Here is a 23,867-nt window from a genome sequence, read left to right on the forward strand (position 1 = left end):
TTAAACCTTACTTACAGCCCAATTCACTTTGTTATTTCACATTGAAACAATGATTATATTATAAATATGGTTTTAAAATGTCTCATCTGCTATCCCACTTCACGTAAAGCCCCAAGTGGCCATTCCAATAAATTGTATTATATATTATATGGAATTATACTATTAAATAAGCAGAATGTTATCCAGATTTATTTGTGATATTGTACTTCATTGGCTATAAAGACACTTCACACATTTTCCTTTTTTTTGAATCTTTGCGGGTATTTATCGATCATCGATCATTGAGAGAAAGGGCTTGGGATCCTGGTCAAGTGACCTGTGTTGCCAGATAGATTTCCCGCCCAATCTGGCAACACTGGTCACATGTCAGGAGAGGATGACGCGGATGACCGCGAAGACAAGATGGCGGATTGTGATGGTGAGTGAGAACAACACCGAGTGTTTGTGTTTAATAACGATATATATATTTAAACTCTCCTTTAACGGGCTCTCGCCGCGGAGGTCGAAGGGCTCAGGGATCGGATCTCGGTTGTTGAACGCTAGCTTCATGTGGCTAGCTGATAGCTTCTGCTAATAGTTCCTATTGAGATATAATTATAATATTAATATAAATAGCTGTATATTCATGTTATATAACCGTTTTAAACGGTGGTCCCGTTCCATTACCTGACAGGCCTCCTACCGCAGGCTGTACCAATGGTAGAGAAAGCCCCAGGAAAGTGAGATTATAGTTTACTCGCACGTTAAACTTGAGCTTCAATCTGTAGTGAAGGTTTCCAAGTGGAAGCTGTTGAGGTGTTCAGAGTATCCGTGGATACCGAATGTTATTATCTGTTACTTTAAAGTAAAACCAGATGATGAACATCATCTAACCCTAATCGTAACTCTGTAAGACTACAGGGAGCTGCCCGGCGGAGGGCGGGAAGGATTTAACAAAAAAATTAAATTCGATTCTAAAGTAAAGCTGAATTTAACGGCTTGTGACACGTTAAGGTCCTGCAAAGTGTGTGGTTGTCTCGCCAGGGGACGTCAACATTGTATATGCAGATGTGCTCGTCTTGGTCGCTTGTTGTGCTGGAGGTCTGGTGCTCTGCACGGGGAGGACGGCGTCAGAGTCTGATCTCCTGTTGAACTGCTCCACAGAGAATGGGCAGGGTTGAGGTTACATCCGTCGCCATCATATTTTTGGTTTAACTTCATTGCCCTAAACAGTCCCACTTTACTTCTACTCCTTTTACTGGAGAATTTGGTCGTAAGGCATTTTGGCCGTAGGACTTATGAACCTACTGAACCATTATGTCCGTCGACAACTGTGTCTATAGTGCTTAGCCATAGCTCTGGCTATACTGTTCATCTGTTCAGTGGGGCTGAGGTAGTCACTCTAGACATCTTGCGGCTCAGTTGACTCCGAGCCAAAGGGTTCTGGTTTCCATCCCCAATGTCCGCAGTCTACTTGTAGGCCTGTCTGCCCACAGGTCCTCAAACCAGCCAAACTACCAAACTACCTCAAAACAACTTCACACACACCCTTATTGTAGCCCTATTGGTTATCGCTATACAGAGATAACGCTCACCCTCTTTCTCCAGAACTCCCGAGCTTCAAGTGTTGTTGGACCCAGCTGGAGTGTTCCTGAACGCCGCATTCTGCTGAGGGACTCGAGGTGTCTCGAGAACCGCTGGAGCCCCGGATAGTAGCTCACTGCCCCCCTCCCCCCGGGATTAAAGACCAGGCTGACCCTGACCCCATCTGCAGACCCCTGACCCCATCTGCTGACCCCGTCTTCTGACCCCTGCCTCCCCGACCCCGTCTCCTGGACCGGTTTCAGCTAGGTCTGCAGTGTTGTCCCAAGGAGCTGGGAGTTCAGGGAACCCGGATATTTCTACAGGAGTCCCCTTGTCTCGCTGTTGCTCCAGTGTGACGAGCTGGTGACCTCCTGGTGACCTCCTGGTGACCTCCAGGACCAGCAGCAGGATGAACCTCCAGCAGCCGGCCCCTCTCCCGCCCCCCGTCCACCCTGACGTGCAGATGAAGGCGCTGCCGTTCTACGACGTGCTGGACGTGCTGATCAAGCCCTCCAGCCTGGGTCCGTGTCCTTGTGTCCTCTCAGCAGTGCTGTGGCTCCCTCCTGCTCTCAGGACCCCTTCTTGACCGAGGTTGTCTTTCTTTACAGGAGCGAGCACAGTCCAGCGCTACCACCAAGAGAAGTACTTCATCTTCGCCCTGACGCCGCAGCAAGTACGAGAGATTTGCATCTCCAGGTAGGGCTCACCTTCCTCCGCTCTGACAGAAGATCCTGCGTCATGGAGACCTTCGTCACATGGTTCATGCTGTAGCTGCATCTCCTTCATTTTCTCTGTAGTTCTCCCATTGGCAGAGCCACACTAACAAGCTGTCTGTTGGTTTATCAGAGACTTCCTCCCAGGAGGCCGGCGGGACTACATGGTTCAGATCCAGCTGAGGTGAGTCTTCAGATGGTCGCCCCGTGGGGAAGACACCGGGTGTTGTCCTCCTCAGGGTGTTGTCCTCCTCAGGGTGTTGTCCTCCTCAGGGTGTTGTCCTCCTCAGGGTGTTGTCCTCCTCAGGGTGTTGTCCTCCTCAGGGTGTTGTCCTCCTCAGGGTGTTGTCCTCCTCAGGGTGTTGTCCTCAGGGTGTTGTCCTCCTCAGGGTGTTGTCCTCCTCAGGGTGTTGTCCTCAGGGTGTTGTCCTCCTCAGGGTGTTGTCCTCCTCAGGGTGTTGTCCTCCTCAGGGTGTTGTCCTCAGGGTGTTGTCCTCCTCAGGGTGTTGTCCTCAGGGTGTTGTCCTCCTCAGGGTGTTGTCCTCCTCAGGGTGTTGTCCTCCTCAGGGTGTTGTCCTCAGGGTGTTGTCCTCCTCAGGGTGTTGTCCTCCTCAGGGTGTTGTCCTCCTCAGGGTGTTGTCCTCCTCAGGGTGTTGTCCTCCTCAGGGTGTTGTCCTCCTCAGGGTGTTGTCCTCAGGGTGTTGCCTGCATGACGGTGAACTAGACACGGCTTTAGCATATGGAATCTATGGCCAGAAAAATAACCTCACACGGTGTGTCTTTTTACAATTTATTCGTTACCAGCATTCGTAGTGTTGATCAGCAGAGTAATAGTCCGCCAAAGACGTTGACGTCACTTAGCAACCGAGGACGCTGGGGTTGACAAGTTACCGGACTACTTCCCGAGTGATACGATAGAAAAAAAGAAATCAACTTTCCTTGACAGCGGTCATTATATCCCTAGCAACGGTGAATTATCAAAAAATTATTCACCAGAGGAAGTTGTGAAGGCCCATGCGTGTTGTCCTCTGGTGAAGACAGCAGGTGTTGTCCTCTGGTGAAGACAGCAGGTGTTGTCCTCTGGTGAAGACAGCAGGTGTTGTCCTCTGGTGAAGACAGCAGGTGTTGTCCTCTGGTGAAGACAGCAGGTGTTGTCCCGTGTCGTCTCCTAGGTTTTGTCTGTCTGAGACCAGCTGTCCTCAGGAGGATAACTACCCCAACAGCCTGTGCATCAAGGTCAACGGGAAGCTGTTCCCCCTGCCGGTGAGTCCCCCCCCCCCCACCCCCCCACCTGGTGTTCCTGCCGTCGCCGTTCCCTCATCTTGTGGTTGTTCTGCGTCTAGGGTTATGCCCCGCCTCCTAAGAACGGCGTGGAGCAGAAGCGGCCAGGAAGGGCCCTCAACATCACCTCCTTGGTACGCCTGTCGTCGGCCGTGCCCAATCAGATCTCTGTGACCTGGGCACCGGAGATCGGAAAGGTACGACATCCCATCTGCACCATCATGACCCCGTCTCCACCATCATGACCCCGTCTCCACCATCATGACCATCGTGTGTGTGTGTGTGTGTGTGTGTGTGTGTGTGTGTGTGTGTGTGTGTGTGTGTGTGTGTGTGTGTGTGTGTGTGTGTGTGTGTGTGTGTGTGTGTGTGTGTGTGTGTGTGTGTGTGCAGACCTACTCCCTGTCGGTGTATCTGGTGAGGCAGCTGACGTCGCCGCTGCTCCTCCAGAGGCTGAGGATGAAAGGCATCCGGAACCCCGACCACTCCAGAGCTCTGAGTACGCATCACTTCCTCCTAGTAGAGCTCTGAGTATGCATCACTTCCTCCTAGTAGAGCTCTGAGTATGCATCACTTCCTCCTAGTAGAGCTCTGAGTACGCATCACTTCCTAGTAGAGCTCTGAGTACGCATCACTTCCTAGTAGAGCTCTGAGTACGCATCACTTCCTCGTAGTAGAGCTCTGAGTACGCATCACTTCCTCCTGCTAGTCGAGCTCTGAGTACGCATCACTTCCTCCTAGTAGAGCTCTGAGTACGTATCACTTCCTCCTAGTAGAGCTCTGAGTAGGCATCACTTCCTCTTCCTCAGTGTTGTGCGGTCCCGCCCCTCTGTCAACAGCCTACCTGTAGGAATCCTTCAGCAGGACTCCTACCAGCTCCTTAATGACATCAACGCATTCTGCTAGATGCTAACACAGCACACGCCTTAGGTCCGCAATGTTTCACATCATGGATGCTTCCCTCCAAAGTGGTTAACCCAACATGTTAGGGTTAGGGCTAGGGTTAACCCAACATGTTAGGGTTAGGGTGTTAGCTCGACTAGGGTTAACCCAACATGTTAGGGTTAGGGTTAACCCAACATGTTAGGGTTGACCCAACATGTTTCTGCTAGGGTTAGGGTTAACCCAACATGTTTCTGCTAGGGTTAGGGTTAACCCAACATGTTTCTCTAAGGGGTTAACCCAACATGTTTCTGCTAGGGTTAGGGTTAACCCAACATGTTTCTGTTAGGGTTAGGGGTTAACCCAACATGTTTCTGTGAGGGTTAGGGTTAACCCAACATGTTTCTGTGAGGGTTAGGGTTAACCCAACATGTTTCTGTGAGGGTTAGGGTTAACCCAACATGTTTCTGCTAGGGTTAGGGTTAACCCAACATGTTTCTGTGAGGGTTAGGGGTTAACCCAACATGTTAAGGTTAGGGTTAACCCAACATGTTAGGGTTAGGGTTAACCCAACATGTTAGGGTTAGGGTTAACCCAACATGTTAGATTTAGGGTTGACCCAACATGTTTCTGCTAGGGTTAGGGTTAACCCAACATGTTTCTGTTAGGGTTAGGGTTAACCCAACATGTTTCTGTCAGGGTTAGGGGTTAACCCAACATGTTTCTGTGAGGGTTAGGGTTAACCCAACATGTTTCTGCTAGGGTTAGGGTTAACCCAACATGTTTCTGTGAGGGTTAGGGTTAACCCAACATGTTTCTGCTAGGGTTAGGGTTAACCCAACATGTTTCTGTGAGGGTTAGGGTTAACCCAACATGTTTCTGCTAGGGTTAGGGTTAACCCAACATGTTTCTGTTAGGGTTAGGGCTAACCCAACATGTTTCTGCTAGGGTTAGGGGTTAACCCAACATGTTTCTGCTAGGGTTAGGGGTTAACCCAACATGTTTCTGTGAGGGTTAGGGTTAACCCAACATGTTTCTGTGAGGGTTAGGGTTAACCCAACATGTTTCTGTGAGGGTTAGGGTTACCCAACATGTTTCTGTGAGGGTTAGGGTTAACCCAACATGTTTCTGCTAGGGTTAGGGTTAACCCAACATGTTTCTGCTAGGGTTACCCAACATGTTTCTGTGAGGGTTACCCAACATGTTTCTGTGAGGGTTAGGGTTAACCAAACATGTTTCTGTGAGGGTTAGGGTTAACCTAACATGTTTCTGCTAGGGTTAGGGGTTAACCCAACATGTTTCTGTTCAGTCAAAGAGAAGCTGACCGCAGACCCGGACAGCGAGATCGCCACCACCAGCCTCCGCGTGTCCCTCATGTGCCCGGTGAGTTGTCTCCCCGTCCTTCTGCCGGTCCGTTCATGAGGTCCTGTGTGTGGGAGGTCTCTGACTCCGTCCTCCTCCAGCTGGGGAAGATGCGGCTGACCGTGCCGTGCCGGGCCCTGACCTGCTCCCACCTGCAGTGCTTCGACGCCGCGCTCTACCTGCAGATGAACGAGAAGAAGCCCACCTGGATCTGCCCCGTGTGCGACAAGAAGGCCGCCTACGAGGGCCTCATCATCGACGGGTCAGTGGCCTTTAGATCCTACTGCCCTGTTAGCTCCTACTGTTAGCTCCTACTGTCCTGTTAGCTCCTACTGTTAGCTCCTACTGTCCTGTTAGCTCCTACTGTTAGCTCCTACTGCCCTGTTAGCTCCTACTGTTAGCTCCTACTGTCCTGTTAGCTCCTACTGTCCTGTAGGGCTGGCCCCAATGCCATTTTTCAGGCTTCGAATACTCATTGGTTTTTCCGAGCGAGTATTTGAATACTCGTTCCAGAAAAACACACCATCAAAAACAACATTAATAATCCATATATACTCCCTGGAACCGATTATGACAGTATCTGCATATTTTGTTGAAGATTTAATAGCTTTTGAACGTCAATTAGTAGGCCTAAGTCAGTTGGAGTTCCAGTTAGTTTTTCCCCGTGGAGGCGAACAGCTGTTGCTCCGTTCCAAATCAGCTGTCCTCTGCCATCTCAGCCCTTGCGGGAGCTTTTCAATTCATCCTGGAACGTGCATCTTTTCAGGGAATTTGTACAATACCGAATATTGATTGTCTTATGTGTCCATATTATATCCATTATATTGACCGGGTATTCCCAAGACGCTCACGCTCTGCAGCAAGCCAGTCACAGTTGATGGGCGCATAAACAAACAGCTAAGCTAAGGTTAGCATTTCGCTAAGCATTTATTTTCCTCCCGAGATCCCGCTAATGTTGTTATAAAGTAAAGGGAAACAAGATAACTATTCTTCCTCCCCCTCTCTCGCTTCTCTGCTTGGTGTCGCTTATAGTTAGCCTCCCTCGCTCTGGTAACGTCATGTACGTGAAAAAAAAACGAAGCTCCGAATACTGATTTAAGCTTTGAATACTTATTTTCCGAACGAGTATCCGAATATTTGAATAACTCGGTCCAGCCTTACTGTCCTGTTAGCTGGTACAGTCCTCTTAGCTCCTACTGTTAGCTCCTACTGTCCTGTTAGCGCCTACTGTCCTGTTAGCTCCTACTGTCCTGTTAGCTCCTACTGTCCTGTCAGCTCCTACTGTCCTGTTAGCTCTTACTGTTAGCTCCTACCGTCCTGGTAGCTCCTACTGTCCTCTTAGCTCCTACTGTTCTGTTAGCTCCTACCGTCCTGGTAGCTCCTACTGTCCTCTTAGCTCATACTGTTCTGTTAGCTCCTACCGTCCTGGTAGCTCCTACTGTCCTCTTAGCTCCTACTTTTCTGTTAGCTCCTACTGTTCTGTTAGCTCCTACTGTCCTCTTAGCTCCTACTGTCCTCTTAGCTCCTACTGTTCTGTTAGCTCCTACCGTCCTGGTAGCTCCTACTGTCCTCTTAGCTCATACTGTTCTGTTAGCTCCTACCGTCCTGGTAGCTCCTACTGTCCTCTTAGCTCCTACTGTTCTGTTAGCTCCTACTGTCCTCTTAGCTCCTACTGTCCTGTTAGCTCCTACTGTCCTGTTAGCTCCTACTGTCCTGTTAGCTCCTACTGTCCTCTTAGCTCCTACTGTCCTCTTAGCTCTTACTGTTCTGTTAGCTCCTACTGTTCTGTTAGCTCCTACTGTCCTCTTAGCTCCTACTGTCCTCTTAGCTCCTACTGTTCTGTTGGACAGTAGAATGAAGTAATGATGTGGACCTGCCAGATACTGATCTCCAGGTTCTTTGCTGCTATGAACCTCCTGTCTCATCTCCTGCCAGATACTGATCTCCAGGTTCTTTGCTGCTATGAACCTCCTGTCTCATCTCCTGCCAGATACTGATCTCCAGGTTCTTTGCTGCTATGAACCTCCTGTCTCATCTCCTGCAGCCTGTTCATGGAGATCCTGAACGACTGCTCTGACGTGGACGAGATAAAGTTCCAGGAGGACGGGACCTGGTGTCCCATGAGGCCCAAGCAGGAGGCGCTGAAACTGTCATCCCAGTGCATCCCCAAAGTAGAAGGTAGGTCTCGAGCTGACCAAAGGCCTTCTACAGGGGACCTATCTCTAGAAGAAGGTCTGTCTCTAGAGGAGGGTCTGTCTCTAGAGGAGGGTCTGTCTCTAGAGGAGGGTCTGTCTCTAGAGGAGGGTCTGTCTCTAGAGGAGGGTCTGTCTCTAGAAGAGGGTCTGTCTCTAGAGGAGGGTCTGTCTCTAGAGGAGGGTCTGTCTCTAGAGGAGGGTCTGTCTCTAGGGGAGGGTCTGTCCCTAGCAGATGGTCCCATCAGAGATATCAGTGATTGGCTGATCAGTAGACATTAGGGGTGCAACGGATCACAAAGCTCACGGTTCGGATCGGGTCACGGTTTTTGAGTCACGGGTCGGATCATTTTCGGATCAACAACAACAATAAAGATAACAAGACATGTGACTTTAAATAAAATCTTTTAACTGTGTAAAAACAAAATAAAGTGAAAAATTAGGTAATAATCCTGCTTCCTTTAAGCATGGTCAATATTTAAAAAATTTGCAATTTGAGGCATTATTCCTTCTTCTTTTTAACATGGATAGGATAGTAAATAATCCCTAACCCTGGATTTACAATTCAGGATGTCTGCATTGCCTGGGGAGTTTAGAGTCTACACTCTCCCAAGGCAATGCAGACATCCTTATCTTCTTTTTTTTTTGTTTGGTAGCGAAATACAGTTTCTGTGGTGTTTTATTTGGCATTTTGTAAATTTATTGATTTCGGTTGGGAGGCTCATGCTCATTGCAAGGGGGGTTGGTTGTAGTCTTTTCGCTCCGTTCTAGCCCTACTGTTGATACGCGAAAAGACTACAACCAAACCTAAAAACGTCCGGTTCTGGTTCCGGTTTACGTTTCAATGGGATTTACGGAACGCCAAATAAAACACAACAGAAACTGTATTTCACTACGATACTTGGTGATGTTGTTAATACCGGAATTGTCCTCTAAACATGCGCTGATCACGTCAACGCACAACTTCTTTTTTTAATCAGCCGATCCGCGGATCACTTGTGTCCCGAACCGTGATGGTTGATCCGTACGGATCACGGGAAACCCGTGAACCGTTGCACCACTAGTAGACATGTGATCAGTATTGATCAGAGATTGGCTGATCAGTAGACATGTGATCAGTATTGATCAGAGATTGGCTGAGCAGTAGACATGTGATCAGTATTGATCAGAGATTGGCTGAGCAGTAGACATGTGATCAGTATTGATCAGAGATTGGCTGAGCAGTAGACATGTGATCAGTATTGATCAGAGATTGGCTGATCAGTAGGCATGTGATCAGTATTGATCAGAGATTGGCTGAGCAGTAGACATGTGATCAGTACTGGTTGTTATCCCCCCCCCCCCCCCCCAGCGTCGGCCCCCCTGCGGCCTAGCCCGGCGGTGGTGTCGGTCTGCTCAGAGCCGTCCTCGCCGTCCACCAAGAAGGCTGACGTCATCGACCTCACCCTGGACAGCTCGTCCTCCTCTTCCTCAGAGAACGAGGAGGAGGAGGAGGACCCCCCCCCTAAGAAACGCTGCCTCTACATGACCAAGACTGAGGACGTGCACGGCAAGGGGTGAGTCTGCTGCTGGTCGCTCTGGGTTTCCGCTGGGTTGTTAAAGGCATTAAAAGGTAGTCAATGAAATTAGCCCAAATTAAGGCCATTAAAAAGTAATCAACGTCATCTGACGAGGTATTACATTTCCAACAAGGCCTATGAGTTTTTCAATTTGTGTAATTTAATTTTTGTGTAATTTAATTTTAGACAATGCGGTTGTACAGACCGTAGAGTATCTGTGGTGTAAAGGCTGGGACGAATTTCGAATTATAAATATGTACAATCCATAACGTTAGCTCTCAGCGGACTAAAATACCTCCCGTTGCCAAGTCGTAGCTACGGTCCGTCCTATTTATGTGAAAACCTTTATATTTGATTGTAAAACGCATGACAATATAAATAAATTATCTTCATTTCATTTCTTTGGCAAGTGACCATGGTATAAGCGGGATAATGCCCTTCGAGGTGTCAAAAACATGTTTGATCGATCGTGATTAAAGGGGACTACTTTTTGAGGGAGATGAACTCAAATAGAGTATACATTTAATAAGCATGCAATACGAAAAAGAATACGAAAAAGCATAATTATTAAAGTATTTAAAAAATGTTATGTTGGCAAGCAAGAAGTAGAATAAATGGGATAATCAGCCTTATTAAAACGGTTTGTGCAACCAACGTCACAACAAGACATGATTGAGGCTCTTGTCGCTCTCGTCTCTTTTTGCATATGACATGCTCGTAGAGCGGGGAGTGACGCAGACCCTGGTGTGAATTTGCGCTACGATATGGATTTTGACGTTACCGTGAGACCGGTGTGACCGGTACACAGCCGCGTTTACATGGACACTACTGATCCGGTTAGAAGTGGAAGCACAGCTCAATCGAAAAAAAAAAAGATCATATATACGGCTCAATCGGAATACAATTCTCTGATCGGAGTAGAATTCCATGCAGAATAAAAGAGGTGGTGTAGTCCGCTATAATCGACATGTATACTCTTATTCAGATTGGATTTTTTGCCTGATTCACGTCTTTCTTACACTCCGTAAGTAGTCCGGTAACTTATCAACCCCAGCGCCTCCGGTTTCTAAGCGACGTCAACGTCTTTGGCGGACTATTTCTCTGCTGTTTTGGCAAGGAGCCGTGTAATAATGTATAGAACGTCGCCGGTCATTATCGAAAATAATACCCTTCAGGGCGAAGCAAGACACCTCTAGAGAGTGGGTAGGGGTTAGACAGTAACCAGATGGGTCTAGAGAGTGGGTAGGGGTTAGACAGTAACCAGATGGGTCTAGAGAGCGGGTAGGGGTTAGACAGTAACCAGATGGGTCTAGAGAGTGGGTAGGGGTTAGACAGTAACCAGATGGGTCTAGAGAGCGGGTAGGGGTTAGACAGTAACCAGATGGGTCTAGAGAGTGGGTAGGGGTTAGACAGTAACCAGATGGGTCTAGAGAGCGGGTAGGGGTTAGACAGTAACCAGATGGGTCTAGAGAGCGGGTAGGGGTTAGACAGTAACCAGATGGGTCTAGAGAGCGGGTAGGGGTTAGACAGTACCCAGATGGGTCTAGAGAGCGGGTAGGGGTTAGACAGTACCCAGATGGGTCTAGAGAGCGGGTAGGGGTTAGACAGTAACCAGATGGGTCTAGAGAGCGGGTAGGGGTTAGACAGTAACCAGATGGGTCTAGGGAGTGGGTAGGGGTTAGACAGTAACCAGATGGGTCTAGAGAGTGGGTAGGGGTTAGACAGTAACCAGATGGGTCTAGAGAGCGGGTAGGGGTTAGACAGTAACCAGATGGGTCTAGAGAGCGGGTAGGGGTTAGACAGTAACCAGATGGGTCTAGAGAGCGGGTAGGGGTTAGACAGTAACCAGATGGGTCTAGAGAGTGGGTAGGGGTTAGACAGTAACCAGATGGGTCTAGAGAGCGGGTAGGGGTTAGACAGTAACCAGATGGGTCTAGAGAGTGGGTAGGGGTTAGACAGTAACCAGATGGGTCTAGAGAGCGGGTAGGGGTTAGACAGTAACCAGATGGGTCTAGAGAGTGGGTAGGGGTTAGACAGTAACCAGATGGGTCTAGAGAGCGGGTAGGGGTTAGACAGTAACCAGATGGGTCTAGAGAGCGGGTAGGGGTTAGACAGTAACCAGATGGGTCTAGGGAGTGGGTAGGGGTTAGACAGTAACCAGATGGGTCTAGAGAGCGGGTAGGGGTTAGACAGTAACCAGTTGGGCTGGGTATCACTAGGTACCCCACGATACGATACTATCACGATATTTTACCCACGATAACGATAATATCACGATACAGCGATTCTGCGATTATCGATATATTGCAAGAAATTTCACCCACGATACATCACGATATCTGTGTCACTGAAGAAATTCAGAATTTATTACAAAAACATTTTATGCAAAGTAACAGAAAATTAGAAAACAAAATAAATGCAGAAAACATTTCATTGCTTAGTTTCATTCGCTCTGTTTACAGTGGATGTATCGCAATGGCGAGCCGCACACAGCCTTTAGCCGTGTTCTGTAAATATTCTAGAACACACGGGAGTCCTGGAGCTCTATATCAAAATATTATCATATAGCCTACATCGATATCTATATAATATATATTATATCCGCCAAAAGATGTGTGATCCGATATTATGAATCTCAAACGACCGCGTTGGGTTCTCCGACGTTCCTGGTTCTTCAACGTCCTCATCAATGTGAAGTAGACCGAACCACGACAAGGAGGAGAAAGGGATTGTTCCCGGGCAGCGCTTAGGCACCTCCGCCTCCGGCGGTGGTCCCTCAGCGGGTCTCAAGCTGGAGACATTCGCCGCCAACAATCCCTTTCTCCTCCATGTCGTAGTTCATGTTCTTGAGGGAGTCAAAGCCAAAGTTCCTTCCCCCCAATTCATTCTCAACCTTGGCTGAGATAACCCCCAATACGAGTCTCGTTGTAGAAATACCAGAGACGAGAGTCCGACAGAACGGTTATCCAAATAACAAGGAAGTGTACAACACTTGCGATACAGTCCTGGAGCTCTATATCTAAATAATATCATATAATACATAGAAATCTATATCATTTAATACATATTGTCACGGCCAAAAGCGGTGTGCGCCTCCAGACGATATAATGAATCACAAACGACTTTGTCGGGTTCTGCGACGTCTCTGGTTCTTCCACTTTCACATCAACCTGAAGTCGACTGAACCGCGCGCTGCCGGCTGCCCGCTGCCGGGCGATGGTGCCTCGCGCCAACCGGCGGCATGACGCAGTTCATGTACTTCAGCCAGTCAAAGCCAAAGTTCCTTTCTCCCAATTCCTTCTCAACCATGGCTGAGATAACATAACCCCCACAACAGTCTCGTTGTGGAAATACAAGACACGTCAAAGAACCGACAAGAAACACTTGCGTTTCAGTGTGTGTATTCACATAAACACACACACATGTGGCGCTCGCACGGTCGAGTCTCATTGGCGGGCCAACGTCTCTGGGCGGGCCAGGCAGAGTAAGGGGAGGGGCTGAGATTCCTGATGACGTCAAGAATACAGACATTCCAAATCAGCGCGCTTGAGCCTCCGTTTTTTCAAAGGCGAGCAGAACAGCTAGTGCTCGTTTTACACCAAACGCAAGTTTTAGCAATTGGGGGACCATAGGCAGGCTTGGGGAACTCATATTTATGTTAGAAAACCTCATAAAGTGAGATTTTCATGTCATGGGACCTTTGAATATCGATATCTGGCGTCAGCATATCGATAACGTCCCGCAAGACGAAATATCGCGATATGTCGCAGTATCGATATTTTGGCACACCCCTAGTACCCAGATGGGTCTAGAGAGCGGGTAGGGGTTAGACAGTAACCAGATGGGTCTAGAGAGTGGGTAGGGGTTAGACAGTAACCAGATGGGTCTAGAGAGCGGGTAGGGGTTAGACGGTAACCAGATGGGTCTAGAGAGTGGGTAGGGGTTAGACAGTAACCAGATGGGTCTAGAGAGCGGGTAGGGGTTAGACGGTAACCAGATGGGTCTAGAGAGTGGGTAGGGGTTAGACAGTAACCAGATGGGTCTAGAGAGCGGGTAGGGGTTAGACAGTAACCAGATGGGTCTAGAGAGCGGGTAGGGGTTAGACAGTAACCAGATGGGTCTAGAGAGCGGGTAGGGGTTAGACAGTAACCAGATGGGTCTAGAGAGCGGGTAGGGGTTAGACAGTAACCAGATGGGTCTAGAGAGCGGGTAGGGGTTAGACAGTAACCAGATGGGTCTAGAGAGCGGGTAGGGGTTAGACAGTAACCAGATGGGTCTAGAGAGCGGGTAGGAGATCTGAGGACGTCCTCTGGTCGGTCAGAGGCCAGCCCAGCTGTGATCTGACGTGTCTGTGTGTATTTGTGTCCTGACTTCTGTCTCCTGTGTCTCCCGTCTCAGAGTGTTGACCTACCAGCCGTCGTCGGTGCGAATGCCCACCGTGCCCAGTCTGGACGCGCCCTACCTGAGCTCCACCCTGGCCGACTACGCTGTGCCCTTCCACCACTCCTCCCTGGCCTCCATCCCCACAGACATGCAGAGTAGGCCTACAGCCTTCCACCACTCCTCCCTGGCCTCCATCCCCACAGACATGCAGAGTAGGCCTACAGCCTTCCACCACTCCTCCCTGGCCTCCATCCCCACAGACATGCAGAGTAGGCCTACAGCCTTCCACCACTCCTCCCTGGCCTCCATCCCCACAGACATGCAGAGTAGGCCTACAGCCTTCCACCACTCCTCCCTGGCCTCCATCCCCACAGACATGCAGAGTAGGCCTACAGCCTTCCACCACTCCTCCCTGGCCTCCATCCCCACAGACATGCAGAGTAGGCCTACAGCAGGGATGGGCACCTTTCATGATAAAGAGGGCCACAATCCTTCATCATCACCATCAGAGGGCCAAGTGACTGTGCACTTCAACTAGACGTAAACTGAGAGTAGCTACATATTTTTGAATTTGTTGGATATGATTTCCTGTATTCTGGTGCATTTTGGGAAGATGGCCACTACCTACAAAATCTTCCAGAATCATAACCTATGATATGTTGATTGAACCAACATACATTCATTTCATGTTTTCCATGCTCAAACAGCCACATGATTGGTTAGTATTTTTATCGGTGCAACAGGCTCACATACATCATCATTCAATGATGTCACAAAACTGAAAAACAGTGGCCCAACATTAAGTGCAACAACTCAATGAACTCAAACCCAACAAGCATGATATTAACTTCAGGGCAGTTGTAGTAGTTGTAGTGGCGACTTATGTGGAAACCTTTCATGACTGATATCGATCCAAGCAAACTAGACACATGGGTTTGCCTTTGAATTCTATGAACCGATACTCTTTATAAAAATGATGTGCGGGCCTGACTGAGTGAGGATGCAGGCCGCAGGTTGCCCATCCCTGGCCTCCAGCCTTCAGGCCCAGCGTAGCTCTTCTCTCAGGAGCTGTAGCTCCTCTAGTGCTGGAAAGGCCCAGGGGTCTTCAGGGGCTCACTGTGGCTGTAGAACCCAGAATAACAGAACTGCTGATGTTAAATCTAAACTGATAACAGGAGATGTCATTTGTTAACAGATGACAATTCATTAATCATCAAATATTTTCTGTTTACTTATGAATTGACTTGTGGGTCAACATTACTCTTGGTATATATTCTGTATTAGACTTAAACATCTCTCTACTTTATTCACAGGTCTGGATCTGTTCTCCCTGATTCAAGCAGATTCCCAGGTACAACACTAATACACACATACTCTGTGTGTAGCTCCGTGTGTAGCTCTGAGTAGCTCCGTGTGTAGCTCCGTGTGTAGCTCTCTGTGTAGCTCCGTGTGTAGCTCCGTGTGTAGCTCCGTGTGTAGCTCCGTGTGTAGCTCCGTGTGTAGCTCCGTGTGTAGCTCCGTGTGTAGCTCCGTGTAGCTCCGTGTGTAGCTCCGTGTGTAGCTCTGTGTAGCTCTGTGTAGCTCCGTGTGTAGCTCCGTGTGTAGCTCCGTGTGTAGCTCCGTGTGTAGCTCTGAGTAGCCATGTTGAACGCCCCGGCTACATGGCTCACACACTTCTCATGCTGATGATGTCTTATATTTAAATGGTGTGTGTGTGTGTGTGTGTGCGTGTGCGTGTGCGTGTGCAGCACTACCGGGCCCCAATGTTCCTGGACACCCTGTCCGGGGGGCTACCCGGCGGGGGGGCCAGCGGCTCGGCCCTGGTGACCTCGTCCAGCACACGCTACGAGCCCGGCCTCCATGGGGGGGCGGGGCTCCACGGGGCGGGCCCCCCCCCCCACGAGACCTGCGTCATCACCGGGGGGGGCGGGGGGCCTGGCAGCATCTCGGACATCATCTCCCTGGACTGAGCCGGACCCCCGGGCCCGGAGGAGAGCTGGGCCTGGGCCCTGGACTCACCCAGACCCCCGGACCCCCGGAGGAGAGCTGGGCCTGGGGCCCTGGACTCACCCAGACCCCCGGGGCCCGGAGAAGAGCTGGGCCTGGGGCCCTGGACTCACCCAGACCCCCGGGGCCCAGAGGAGAGCTGGGACTGGGCCCTGGACTCACCCAGACCCCCGGACCCCCGGGGCCCAGAGGAGAGCTGGGACTGGGCCCTGGACTCACCCGGACCCCCGGGGCCCAGAGGAGAGCTGGGACTGGGCCCTGGACTCACCCAGACCCCCGGACCCCCGGGGCCCAGAGGAGAGCTGGGACTGGGCCCTGGACTCACCCGGACCCCCGGGGCCCAGAGGAGAGCTGGGACTGGGCCCTGGACTCACCCGGACCCCCGGGGCCCGGAGGAGAGCTGGGCCTGGGGCCCTGGACTCACCCAGACCCCCAGACCCCCGGGCCCGGAGGAGAGCTGGGCCTGGGGCCCTGGACTCACCCGGACCCCCGGGGCCCAGAGGAGAGCTGGGACTGGGCCCTGGACTCACCCGGACCCCCGGGGCCCGGAGGAGAGCTGGGCCTGGGGCCCTGGACTCACCCAGTCCCCCGGGGCCCAGAGGAGAGCTGGGACTGGGCCCTGGACTCACCCAGACCCCCGGGGCCCGGAGGAGAGCTGGGCCTGGGCCCTGGACTCACCCAGACCCCCGGGGCCCGGAGAAGAGCTGGGCCTGGGCCCTGGACTCACCCAGACCCCCAGACCCCCGGGGCCCGGAGGAGAGCTGGGCCTGGGGCCCTGGACTCACCCAGACCCCCGGGGCCCGGAGGAGAGCTGGGCCTGGGGCCCTGGACTCTCTGAACCTCCGGTGGGCGGGACTCCGGACCAGCAGGGCGTGTCCCAGCGTTCCCATTGGCTCCCTGAGGAAGGCTAAAGGTCCTAGCGTTCCCATTGGCTCCCTGAGGAAGGCTAAAGGTCCTAGCGTTCCCATTGGCTCCCTGAGGAAGGCTAAAGGTCCCAGTGCTCCCATTGGCTCCCTGAGGAAGGCTAAAGGTCCCAGCGCTCCCATTGGCTCCCTGAGGAAGGCTAAAGGTCCTAGCGTTCCCATTGGCTCCCTGAGGAAGGCTAAAGGTCCTAGCGTTCCCATTGGCTCCCTGAGGTAGGCTAAAGGTCCTAGCGTTCCCATTGGCTCCCTGAGGAAGGCTAAAGGTCTTCTCTGTATCCCAGAGCAATAACAGATCAGTCCTGTGTTGCATTCAAGTCCCCTTTTGAAGTGTAGTTAAAAGGGCACATGTCATTTCACTGTGCCTGAAAAAAAGTCTGATATCGAATCAAAGGTCCAATTTAATACCGTTGAATAATTGTTTTTCTTTAGTTTGATTGGCCGTTAATTGAATAAGGGCCCAACATCGCACCGTCACATCGCAATCCCGCCTTCGGTTTGGGAATCAGAGGAGCATGGGAGGTGGGTTGTCATGGTGATAGTCATGGGAGGTATGTTGTCATGGTGATAGTCATGGGAGGTATGTTGTCATGGTGATAGTCATGGTTTTGGGGTCATTGCTTAATTGTTTGGGAAATGATATCTATTTGGGAAAACATAATTGTGTTTGAAAGGCCCATAACCTTAATCCTGTTCTTCAAGAAGGTATCCTTACGTTGGTTTGAGCCTTGACAGGAGACCTCTCTAGACGCCTCACCGTGGCCGCCAGGGTCCTACAGGACCTCCCAGGACGCGCTCTGAGGGCGCTCTCTCTAGACGCCTCAACGTGGCCGCCAGGGTCCTACAGGACCTCCCAGGACGCGCTCTGAGGGCGCTCTGAGGGCGCTCTGTCGGGAGCGGCGATTGTTTTTAATCGTATGGGATTCCCTCTGGTCCGTATTGTGTGAGGACCACATGTGATGTGACAACCACAGATCTTGAAGATGTTCCAGGGTCTGCCACGATTATTCTGTCCCGTCGTGTTCGGTTTCTTAATTTCTCCATGGAACATTTCTTCCCTTGTTGGATGTTTTATTTCAGGCTGTGATGGACGTTGGAAGGATTTGTTTTGATGGTATTCTGTTTTAATATTTGATACCGTGGGACCAGAAACACATTTCCTCAGACACGCCTCCGGTCCACTGACGGGCGGTCTGAGGAAACTTGGGGAAACCCCTGCAATAGAACCCGGACCGGGGTCTATTGGAGGACCCGGGGTCTGGTGTGGGGGTGGGGTTGTAACTGTAGGGGTTGAACGGTAGGTGGTCCTGGCAGAACCCTGGGACGATGTGCGGGGGGTGGGAACGAAAAGCTGTGAATGCTGTCTGATCCTTCCGGTCTGATCTAAACTCAATGAATAAAATGTGTTTTTGTATTTGTGTCGTTTGAATGAACCCGTCACCCCCAGCATTAACATGCATTTACATTAACACTGGTGCCGGTTAATATGCTAAGGCACTCTCTTTTTGTAATCCTCCATGAGAAGCTAATTATGCATTTTATCATGAGGTGTGGATCTGGTGCCCTCTCGCGTAAAGTTCATGCATTACACCAAAGAAAAGGGGCATAGAATCTAGGTGTGTATATATAAAAGGGGTGTATCTGTCGTATATGACAGATATATCTTTACTTCGTTCCCCATCAGCCTCGTGGTAAGGTTGTGTTCACTGTATTTTTGTGCGTGGTCGAGGATATCGGGAAGGACGACCGGATATATAGCGCCTGACCCACAATGCATTGCACACACGACCGTGGATACGTAACCAGACAACAACGCTGCACAAAAAGTTGGTGCTATGCGTTGACACTTCCCCGGTGCCTCGCAGCGCGTTTCGGTCCACTATCTGAATTCAGCCGTTCACTCAAACAGAAGGCATGAGCGCGCTTCGCAAGGTGGTGAGCTACGCGTGGTGCGCGCTGGCAGTGGGCGGCGGGCTGGGTCTGTGGTACATCGTGGTACCGTCCGAGGAGCGCAAGAAGGAGATGGTGAAGGTGATTATTGATTATGGGTCCGCAGGAGCAGGACGGTATGTTCGTAACCCAGGAGCCGTAAGAGTGTAGTCGTGGTGGTGTAACTACCCCTAAAGGACGTTTGTACAGCAGGGGGAATTATTTGCCGTAAGGCGCAGCGGCAGGACGCGCGGCGGTGAGATCTGAGTTTATAGAACGCCATGTATTCATGTCGTTTGGTAAAGCATAGCATTAGGGGGTGTTCAGACCATATTTCTGACCATGTCAGTATTGGAGTAACCTTATTGATTTCCAGACGTTACACCCCCTATACGTTCACATGAACTTTGAACCTCGCGTCACGTCTCAGCAAATTGTAGAGGCCAAGATCGGCCTGTTAACCACTAAAGTGAATTGGATAAAAAGCACCATAATGCTTACATTTATCAAGGGACTAAATTTGTCGTATTTATTCATTGATTTGTATTTGTTTACATCTTGCCCTCTCCTACATGGCGGCGTCAGGACGCCCTCTCCAACATGGTGGAGCCCCACGCAGTGCGGGTCAAGGCTGTCAGGGCGCGTTTAGGTGTCAAATCCTTTCTGTTTGGCATTTGGAAATACTCGTGGGGTAGCTTAAGATGTCCCTCATCAAACCCCCACAATACTTCACTCAGGAGCAGTCATTTTAATTGCCTTTTTGGCCCAATGGTGATGAAGTGAACTATATTAGTTAGAACCTGATGTAAAACAGGGGTTCACGTCATAAAGCAGGGGTTCCTGTCTTGCAGGGGTTCACGTCATAAAGCAGGGGTTCCTGTCTTGCAGGGGTTCACGTCATAAAGCAGGGGTTCCTGTCTTGCAGGGGTTCACGTCGTAAAGCAGGGGTTCCTGTCTTGCAGGGGTTCACGTCGTAAAGCAGGGGTTAATGTCTTGCAGGGGTTCACATCGTAAAGCAGGGGTTCCTGTCTGAACGTGGTGTCTCATGTTGCTGTGTCGTTGATGTTGATGTTGAGTTCCTCGCTCTTCTTCAGAGGAGGTTCCTCTCTGGTCCTTTGGAGAGGTGGTGCTCCCCCTCATCCTACTAGTGTACTCCCTCCACAGATTCTCCTTTCTCCTCTTTGTTTAGATTTCAACCAGGAATTATAAATGAGTTGGCTTTCTTTTAAAGTAGTATCTCCTCCTGAATGCCCCCTGCAGTGCTCCAAAGTACCCCTAGGGGCATGCAAACCCCCCATCTGAGAACTACTGCCCCAGAGGCTCTGGGCTCACTAGGGGTACCCCGGAGCTGTGCTGAAGGACCAGTGACGTGACGGTTGTTGTCCCCTCAGAACCTCCCGGAGGCGAACCCGCTGCGGGCGGAGGAGACGCGCCGGCGGAACGCGCTGATGATGCAGGTCCTGAAGGAGGCCGCCGAGACCGACGCCAACCTGGCCCGGGGCATCGGGAGGTGAGAGGACCGGGGAGCCCAAGGTCCACCTGCCCCCCGGACCTGCTGGGACCCCCAGAGCCACCTGGACCCCCTGGGCTGGGCTGAGCAGGGCGGGGGCCCTGGTGGTCCTTCACCCCACATCGTCTCATCCTGTTGGTGCTCTGCTTGAAGCTAATCAGAGCTCCAAGAGTCTTGATGCTGGTCAGAGGGTTGACCCTGGATTAAACTGGTTTAAACTGGACTGAACCCCTCTCTAGGTGTTCTAGAGGGTTTAAACTGGTTTAAACTGGACTGAACCCCTCTCTAGGTGGCTGTGTTCCTCTGATGTGAGGACGTATGATAATATAGCATAAGAACCATAACCATAGCAACCGGCACTGTGAGGAATATTTCAACATGTTTGTGTGTTTTGGTTCAGTTTTATATATGTCATTAAAAGAACATCTGTCAACTCCAGCCTATTCTCGCAGAAGCATCTGATTTAAAATACAAACTGTAAATAAATAAACACTGTCAAAGAAGCTGAAAATTAAAGAAACAAAAATATGTAAATGTTGACCATTACTGGCAAAAGGTTTTTACGAATTTATCAGAATTAGTAATTCATTCTAAGGACCGCACTACACGTACACGCACGCGCACACATCATGTCCGACACTTACACGCGCACATAGCTGAGCTGCGGTTTCTTTAAGTCCGTCCTCGTCTCGAGCTGCCGCTTCCAGACCTCCACAGCCTCGCGACCAGACACAAGTAAGAACTCACCGCACGCGCTATGCTACACAGCTTGATGCTACACTGATGAAGTTTTCCGCAGGATGAGGCTAGAAGAGCGTTTGATAGCTTAGGATAGGAAACCAGGTAGAGGAGCTAGCTGTTAGCTCAGTGGCTAGGCTAACCACTGGCTAGGCTAGTCTTCCTGGCTAGGATGCTTCGCTAGCTAGGCTAGTGGTGGAGCATCCTAGACAGGACGAGCCGTGGTCTCTCCTAGTCGACATTATGCTACTGCCACGCGCTCACCTCTAACCTCGAGGGCAGGTGAACACGAAGTGCACGTGCTGCTGAAATCGCGCATTGTTGAGCGCAGTGGGAACGAGCGGCCATTGAGGTGGTCTTCACACACGCGCAAGCACAGCCTACACATACACAAACACAAACAGCCTGTATACACGCACAGCCTACATATACGCACGCACAGCCTACCCACACAGCCAGCAATCTCTGTGTGTAGCTCTGTTTTGATTGTAGGCTGACGGTTGGGTGTGTGAATTATTTGTGTATTGTTGTGTGTGTGTGTGACTTCAAATGTATTTCCTTCTCCCAAAGCTATTCAGCTAGTAGTAATGATACGTTCGAAACCCTTAACGTGTGTCCACTCAGGGGGCGGGGTCGACCTTTCTTCAAACCTCTATCCACATCTGTTGTTTCAGGATGCCGAAATCAAAGGAAATCCTGTCGTCCACGTCGGCCAGCGACTCAGACAGCGAGGTAGAGACCAAGGTAAGACTCACCTGGTCAGCTGACCCCGGCCTGAGTGACGGGTAGGGCCACGTCCTGAGTGACGGGTAGGACCACGTCCTGAGTGACGGGTAGGGCCACGTCCTGAGTGACGGGTAGGGCCACGTCCTGAGTGACGGGTAGGGCCACGTCCTGAGTGACGGGTAGGGCCACGTCCTGAGTGACGGGTAGGGCCACGTCCTGAGTGACGGGTAGGGCCACGTCCTGAGTGACGGGTAGGACCACGTCCTCAGTGACAGGTAGGACCACGTCCTGAGTGACGGGTATGACGGCGTCCGACTAACTTTGCTGTGCCTGTTTATGTGTAGGCGTCTGCTTAATGACAAAATAATGACTTGACAACTGCGTAACTAACGATCAATAGCTGAGAAGTGTCTCTATGTAAGGACCAATAGGAGACAGGTTCTATCTTGGACGACCAATAAGAGACAGGTTCTATCTGTGATGACCAATTAGAGCAGGGTTTTATCTGTGACCACCAATAAGGGACAGGTTATATCTGTGACAGCCAATAGCTGAGAAGGGATCCTTATGCAAGGACCAATAGGAGACAGGTTCTATCTTTGACCACCAATCAGCTGACGGGGTGGTGTGTTGCTAGGCGAAGCGGAAGAAGCCGAGCGCTCCGGAGAAAGCGGCCAAGAAGCCGAAGGGCGGAGAGCCGTCGAGAGCGGGCGGCTCGGCCAAGAGCGGCGGCGGCGGCGGCGGCGTTGGCGGCGGTGGCGGCGTAGAGGACGGCATGTTCCAGGTAGGAGGGGCCAGGGGGCGGGGCTCCAGGTGGGAGGGGCAAGGGGGCGGTGCTCTAGGTGGGAGTGGCCAGGGGGCGGTGCTCTAGGTGGGAGTGGCCAGGGGGCGGTGCTCTAGGTGGTAGGGGCGGGGCTCCAGTTAGGAGGGGCTACAGGTAGGAGGGGGCGGCTCTCCAGGTAGGAGGGGCGAGGCTCCAGGTAGGAGGGGCGAGGCTCCAGGTAGGAGGGCAATTTGGAGCGTTGCGACGGGCGTCTGCTAGCATTTAGAGCTAGCAAGGGGCGTCTGCTAGCATTTAGAGCTAGCGATGGGCACCTGCTAGCATAGCAGGCATGGGGCTCTTCCATGTTGCTAGGCGATGCTCCAGGCCCCAGCTGTGGTTCCAGTTTGGGATCTGTGTTCAATGTCTGGAGGGAGGAGGCTCTGCTGTTGACCTCCTGTCTGTGTCTCAGATCGGGAAGATGCGGTACGTGAGTGTCAGGGACTTCAAGGGCAAAACGCTGGTGGACATCAGGGAGTACTGGATGAACCCGGACGGAGAGATGAAGCCCGGGAAGAAAGGTACAGAACTCCACCTCCTTCTGTTCAGCCACGGTCATATCACTGCTGGTTAAACATGTCCTGCTGTCTCCTCCCTTTTTACGCTCCTCCTCCTTTTGACCCTTCTCCTCCTCCTGCTGCTGCTCCTGCTGCTGCTGCTGCTGCTCCTCCTCCTCCTGCTCCTCCTCCTCCTCCTCCTCCTGCTCCTCCAGGGATCTCGCTGAACGCCGAGCAGTGGAGCCAGCTCAAGGAGCAGATCAGTGACATCGACGAGGCGGTGAAGAAGCTGTAGGCGGGCTCCTCCTGCCTTTCTTTTTGTTAAACGACTTCTTGACTCCTTTAGTTTTTTTATAGTCGACTAGATGAACTTTGTGTTGTATTGGACCAAATATTTCCTGCATGTGTTTGGTAGTTTGTGTTGTTGATGACCCGCAGAAGCGGCGTTTCCTACCTGTTGGGCTGATAGGCCCTGTGTGCGTGCGTGCGTGTATGTGTGTGTGTGTGTCTGTTTTCTTTGGGATATTGACAATAAAAAGACTGACCCAGATGATTTGTGTTCCGTTGGTCTCTTTGGGGTGGTGGGGTAGGAGTAGGCCACCAGGGGGCAGGCTCGGGCCACACTCTGGGTTAATTCTGTGAGTTGGCCACCAGGGGGCAGGCTCGGGTCACACTCCGGGTTAATTCTGTGAGTTGGCCTCCATGGGGCAGGCTCGGGTCACACTCCGGGCTAATTCTGTGAGTTGGCCACCAGGGGGCAGGCTCGGGTCACATATTGAAACATAGGC

The 23,867-nt window shown here is 51.1% G+C and overlaps 3 protein-coding genes across 5 annotated transcripts; all 3 read left to right on the top strand.

Moving 5' to 3' along the window:
* Positions 1-311: 311 nt before the first annotated feature.
* pias2 (protein inhibitor of activated STAT, 2) lies at positions 312-15,926 on the top strand. Of its 3 annotated transcripts, none has more exons than XM_030370294.1 (14): positions 312-418; positions 1,588-2,084; positions 2,172-2,259; positions 2,410-2,460; positions 3,449-3,539; positions 3,620-3,754; positions 3,948-4,053; positions 5,746-5,819; positions 5,900-6,060; positions 7,843-7,976; positions 9,342-9,546; positions 13,948-14,144; positions 15,246-15,283; positions 15,681-15,926. In XM_030370294.1, exons 2-14 carry the CDS (start codon positions 1,973-1,975, stop codon positions 15,900-15,902), a joined length of 1,614 nt encoding a protein of 537 aa, XP_030226154.1. In that variant the 5' UTR covers positions 312-418; positions 1,588-1,972; the 3' UTR covers positions 15,903-15,926. The 3 variants fall into 3 exon arrangements, with proteins under 3 accessions (XP_030226154.1, XP_030226155.1, XP_030226156.1); XM_030370295.1 differs by having other exon boundaries at positions 13,948-14,087; XM_030370296.1 differs by lacking the exons at positions 312-418; positions 1,588-2,084 and having other exon boundaries at positions 2,361-2,460.
* Positions 15,927-18,585: 2,659 nt separating this feature from the next.
* uqcc3 (ubiquinol-cytochrome c reductase complex assembly factor 3) lies at positions 18,586-20,736 on the top strand. The gene is made up of 2 exons (XM_030370298.1): positions 18,586-18,890; positions 20,180-20,736. Exons 1-2 carry the CDS (start codon positions 18,774-18,776, stop codon positions 20,300-20,302), a joined length of 240 nt encoding a protein of 79 aa, XP_030226158.1. The 5' UTR covers positions 18,586-18,773; the 3' UTR covers positions 20,303-20,736.
* Positions 20,737-20,903: 167 nt separating this feature from the next.
* On the top strand, positions 20,904-23,630 carry sub1b (SUB1 regulator of transcription b). The gene is made up of 5 exons (XM_030370297.1): positions 20,904-21,033; positions 21,711-21,780; positions 22,400-22,546; positions 22,995-23,103; positions 23,295-23,630. Exons 2-5 carry the CDS (start codon positions 21,712-21,714, stop codon positions 23,372-23,374), a joined length of 405 nt encoding a protein of 134 aa, XP_030226157.1. The 5' UTR covers positions 20,904-21,033; position 21,711; the 3' UTR covers positions 23,375-23,630.
* Positions 23,631-23,867: the final 237 nt, after the last annotated feature.

The sequence above is a fragment of the Gadus morhua genome, chromosome 11 (genome assembly GCF_902167405.1).
Source record: "Gadus morhua chromosome 11, gadMor3.0, whole genome shotgun sequence".
NCBI lineage: Eukaryota > Metazoa > Chordata > Actinopteri > Gadiformes > Gadidae > Gadus > Gadus morhua.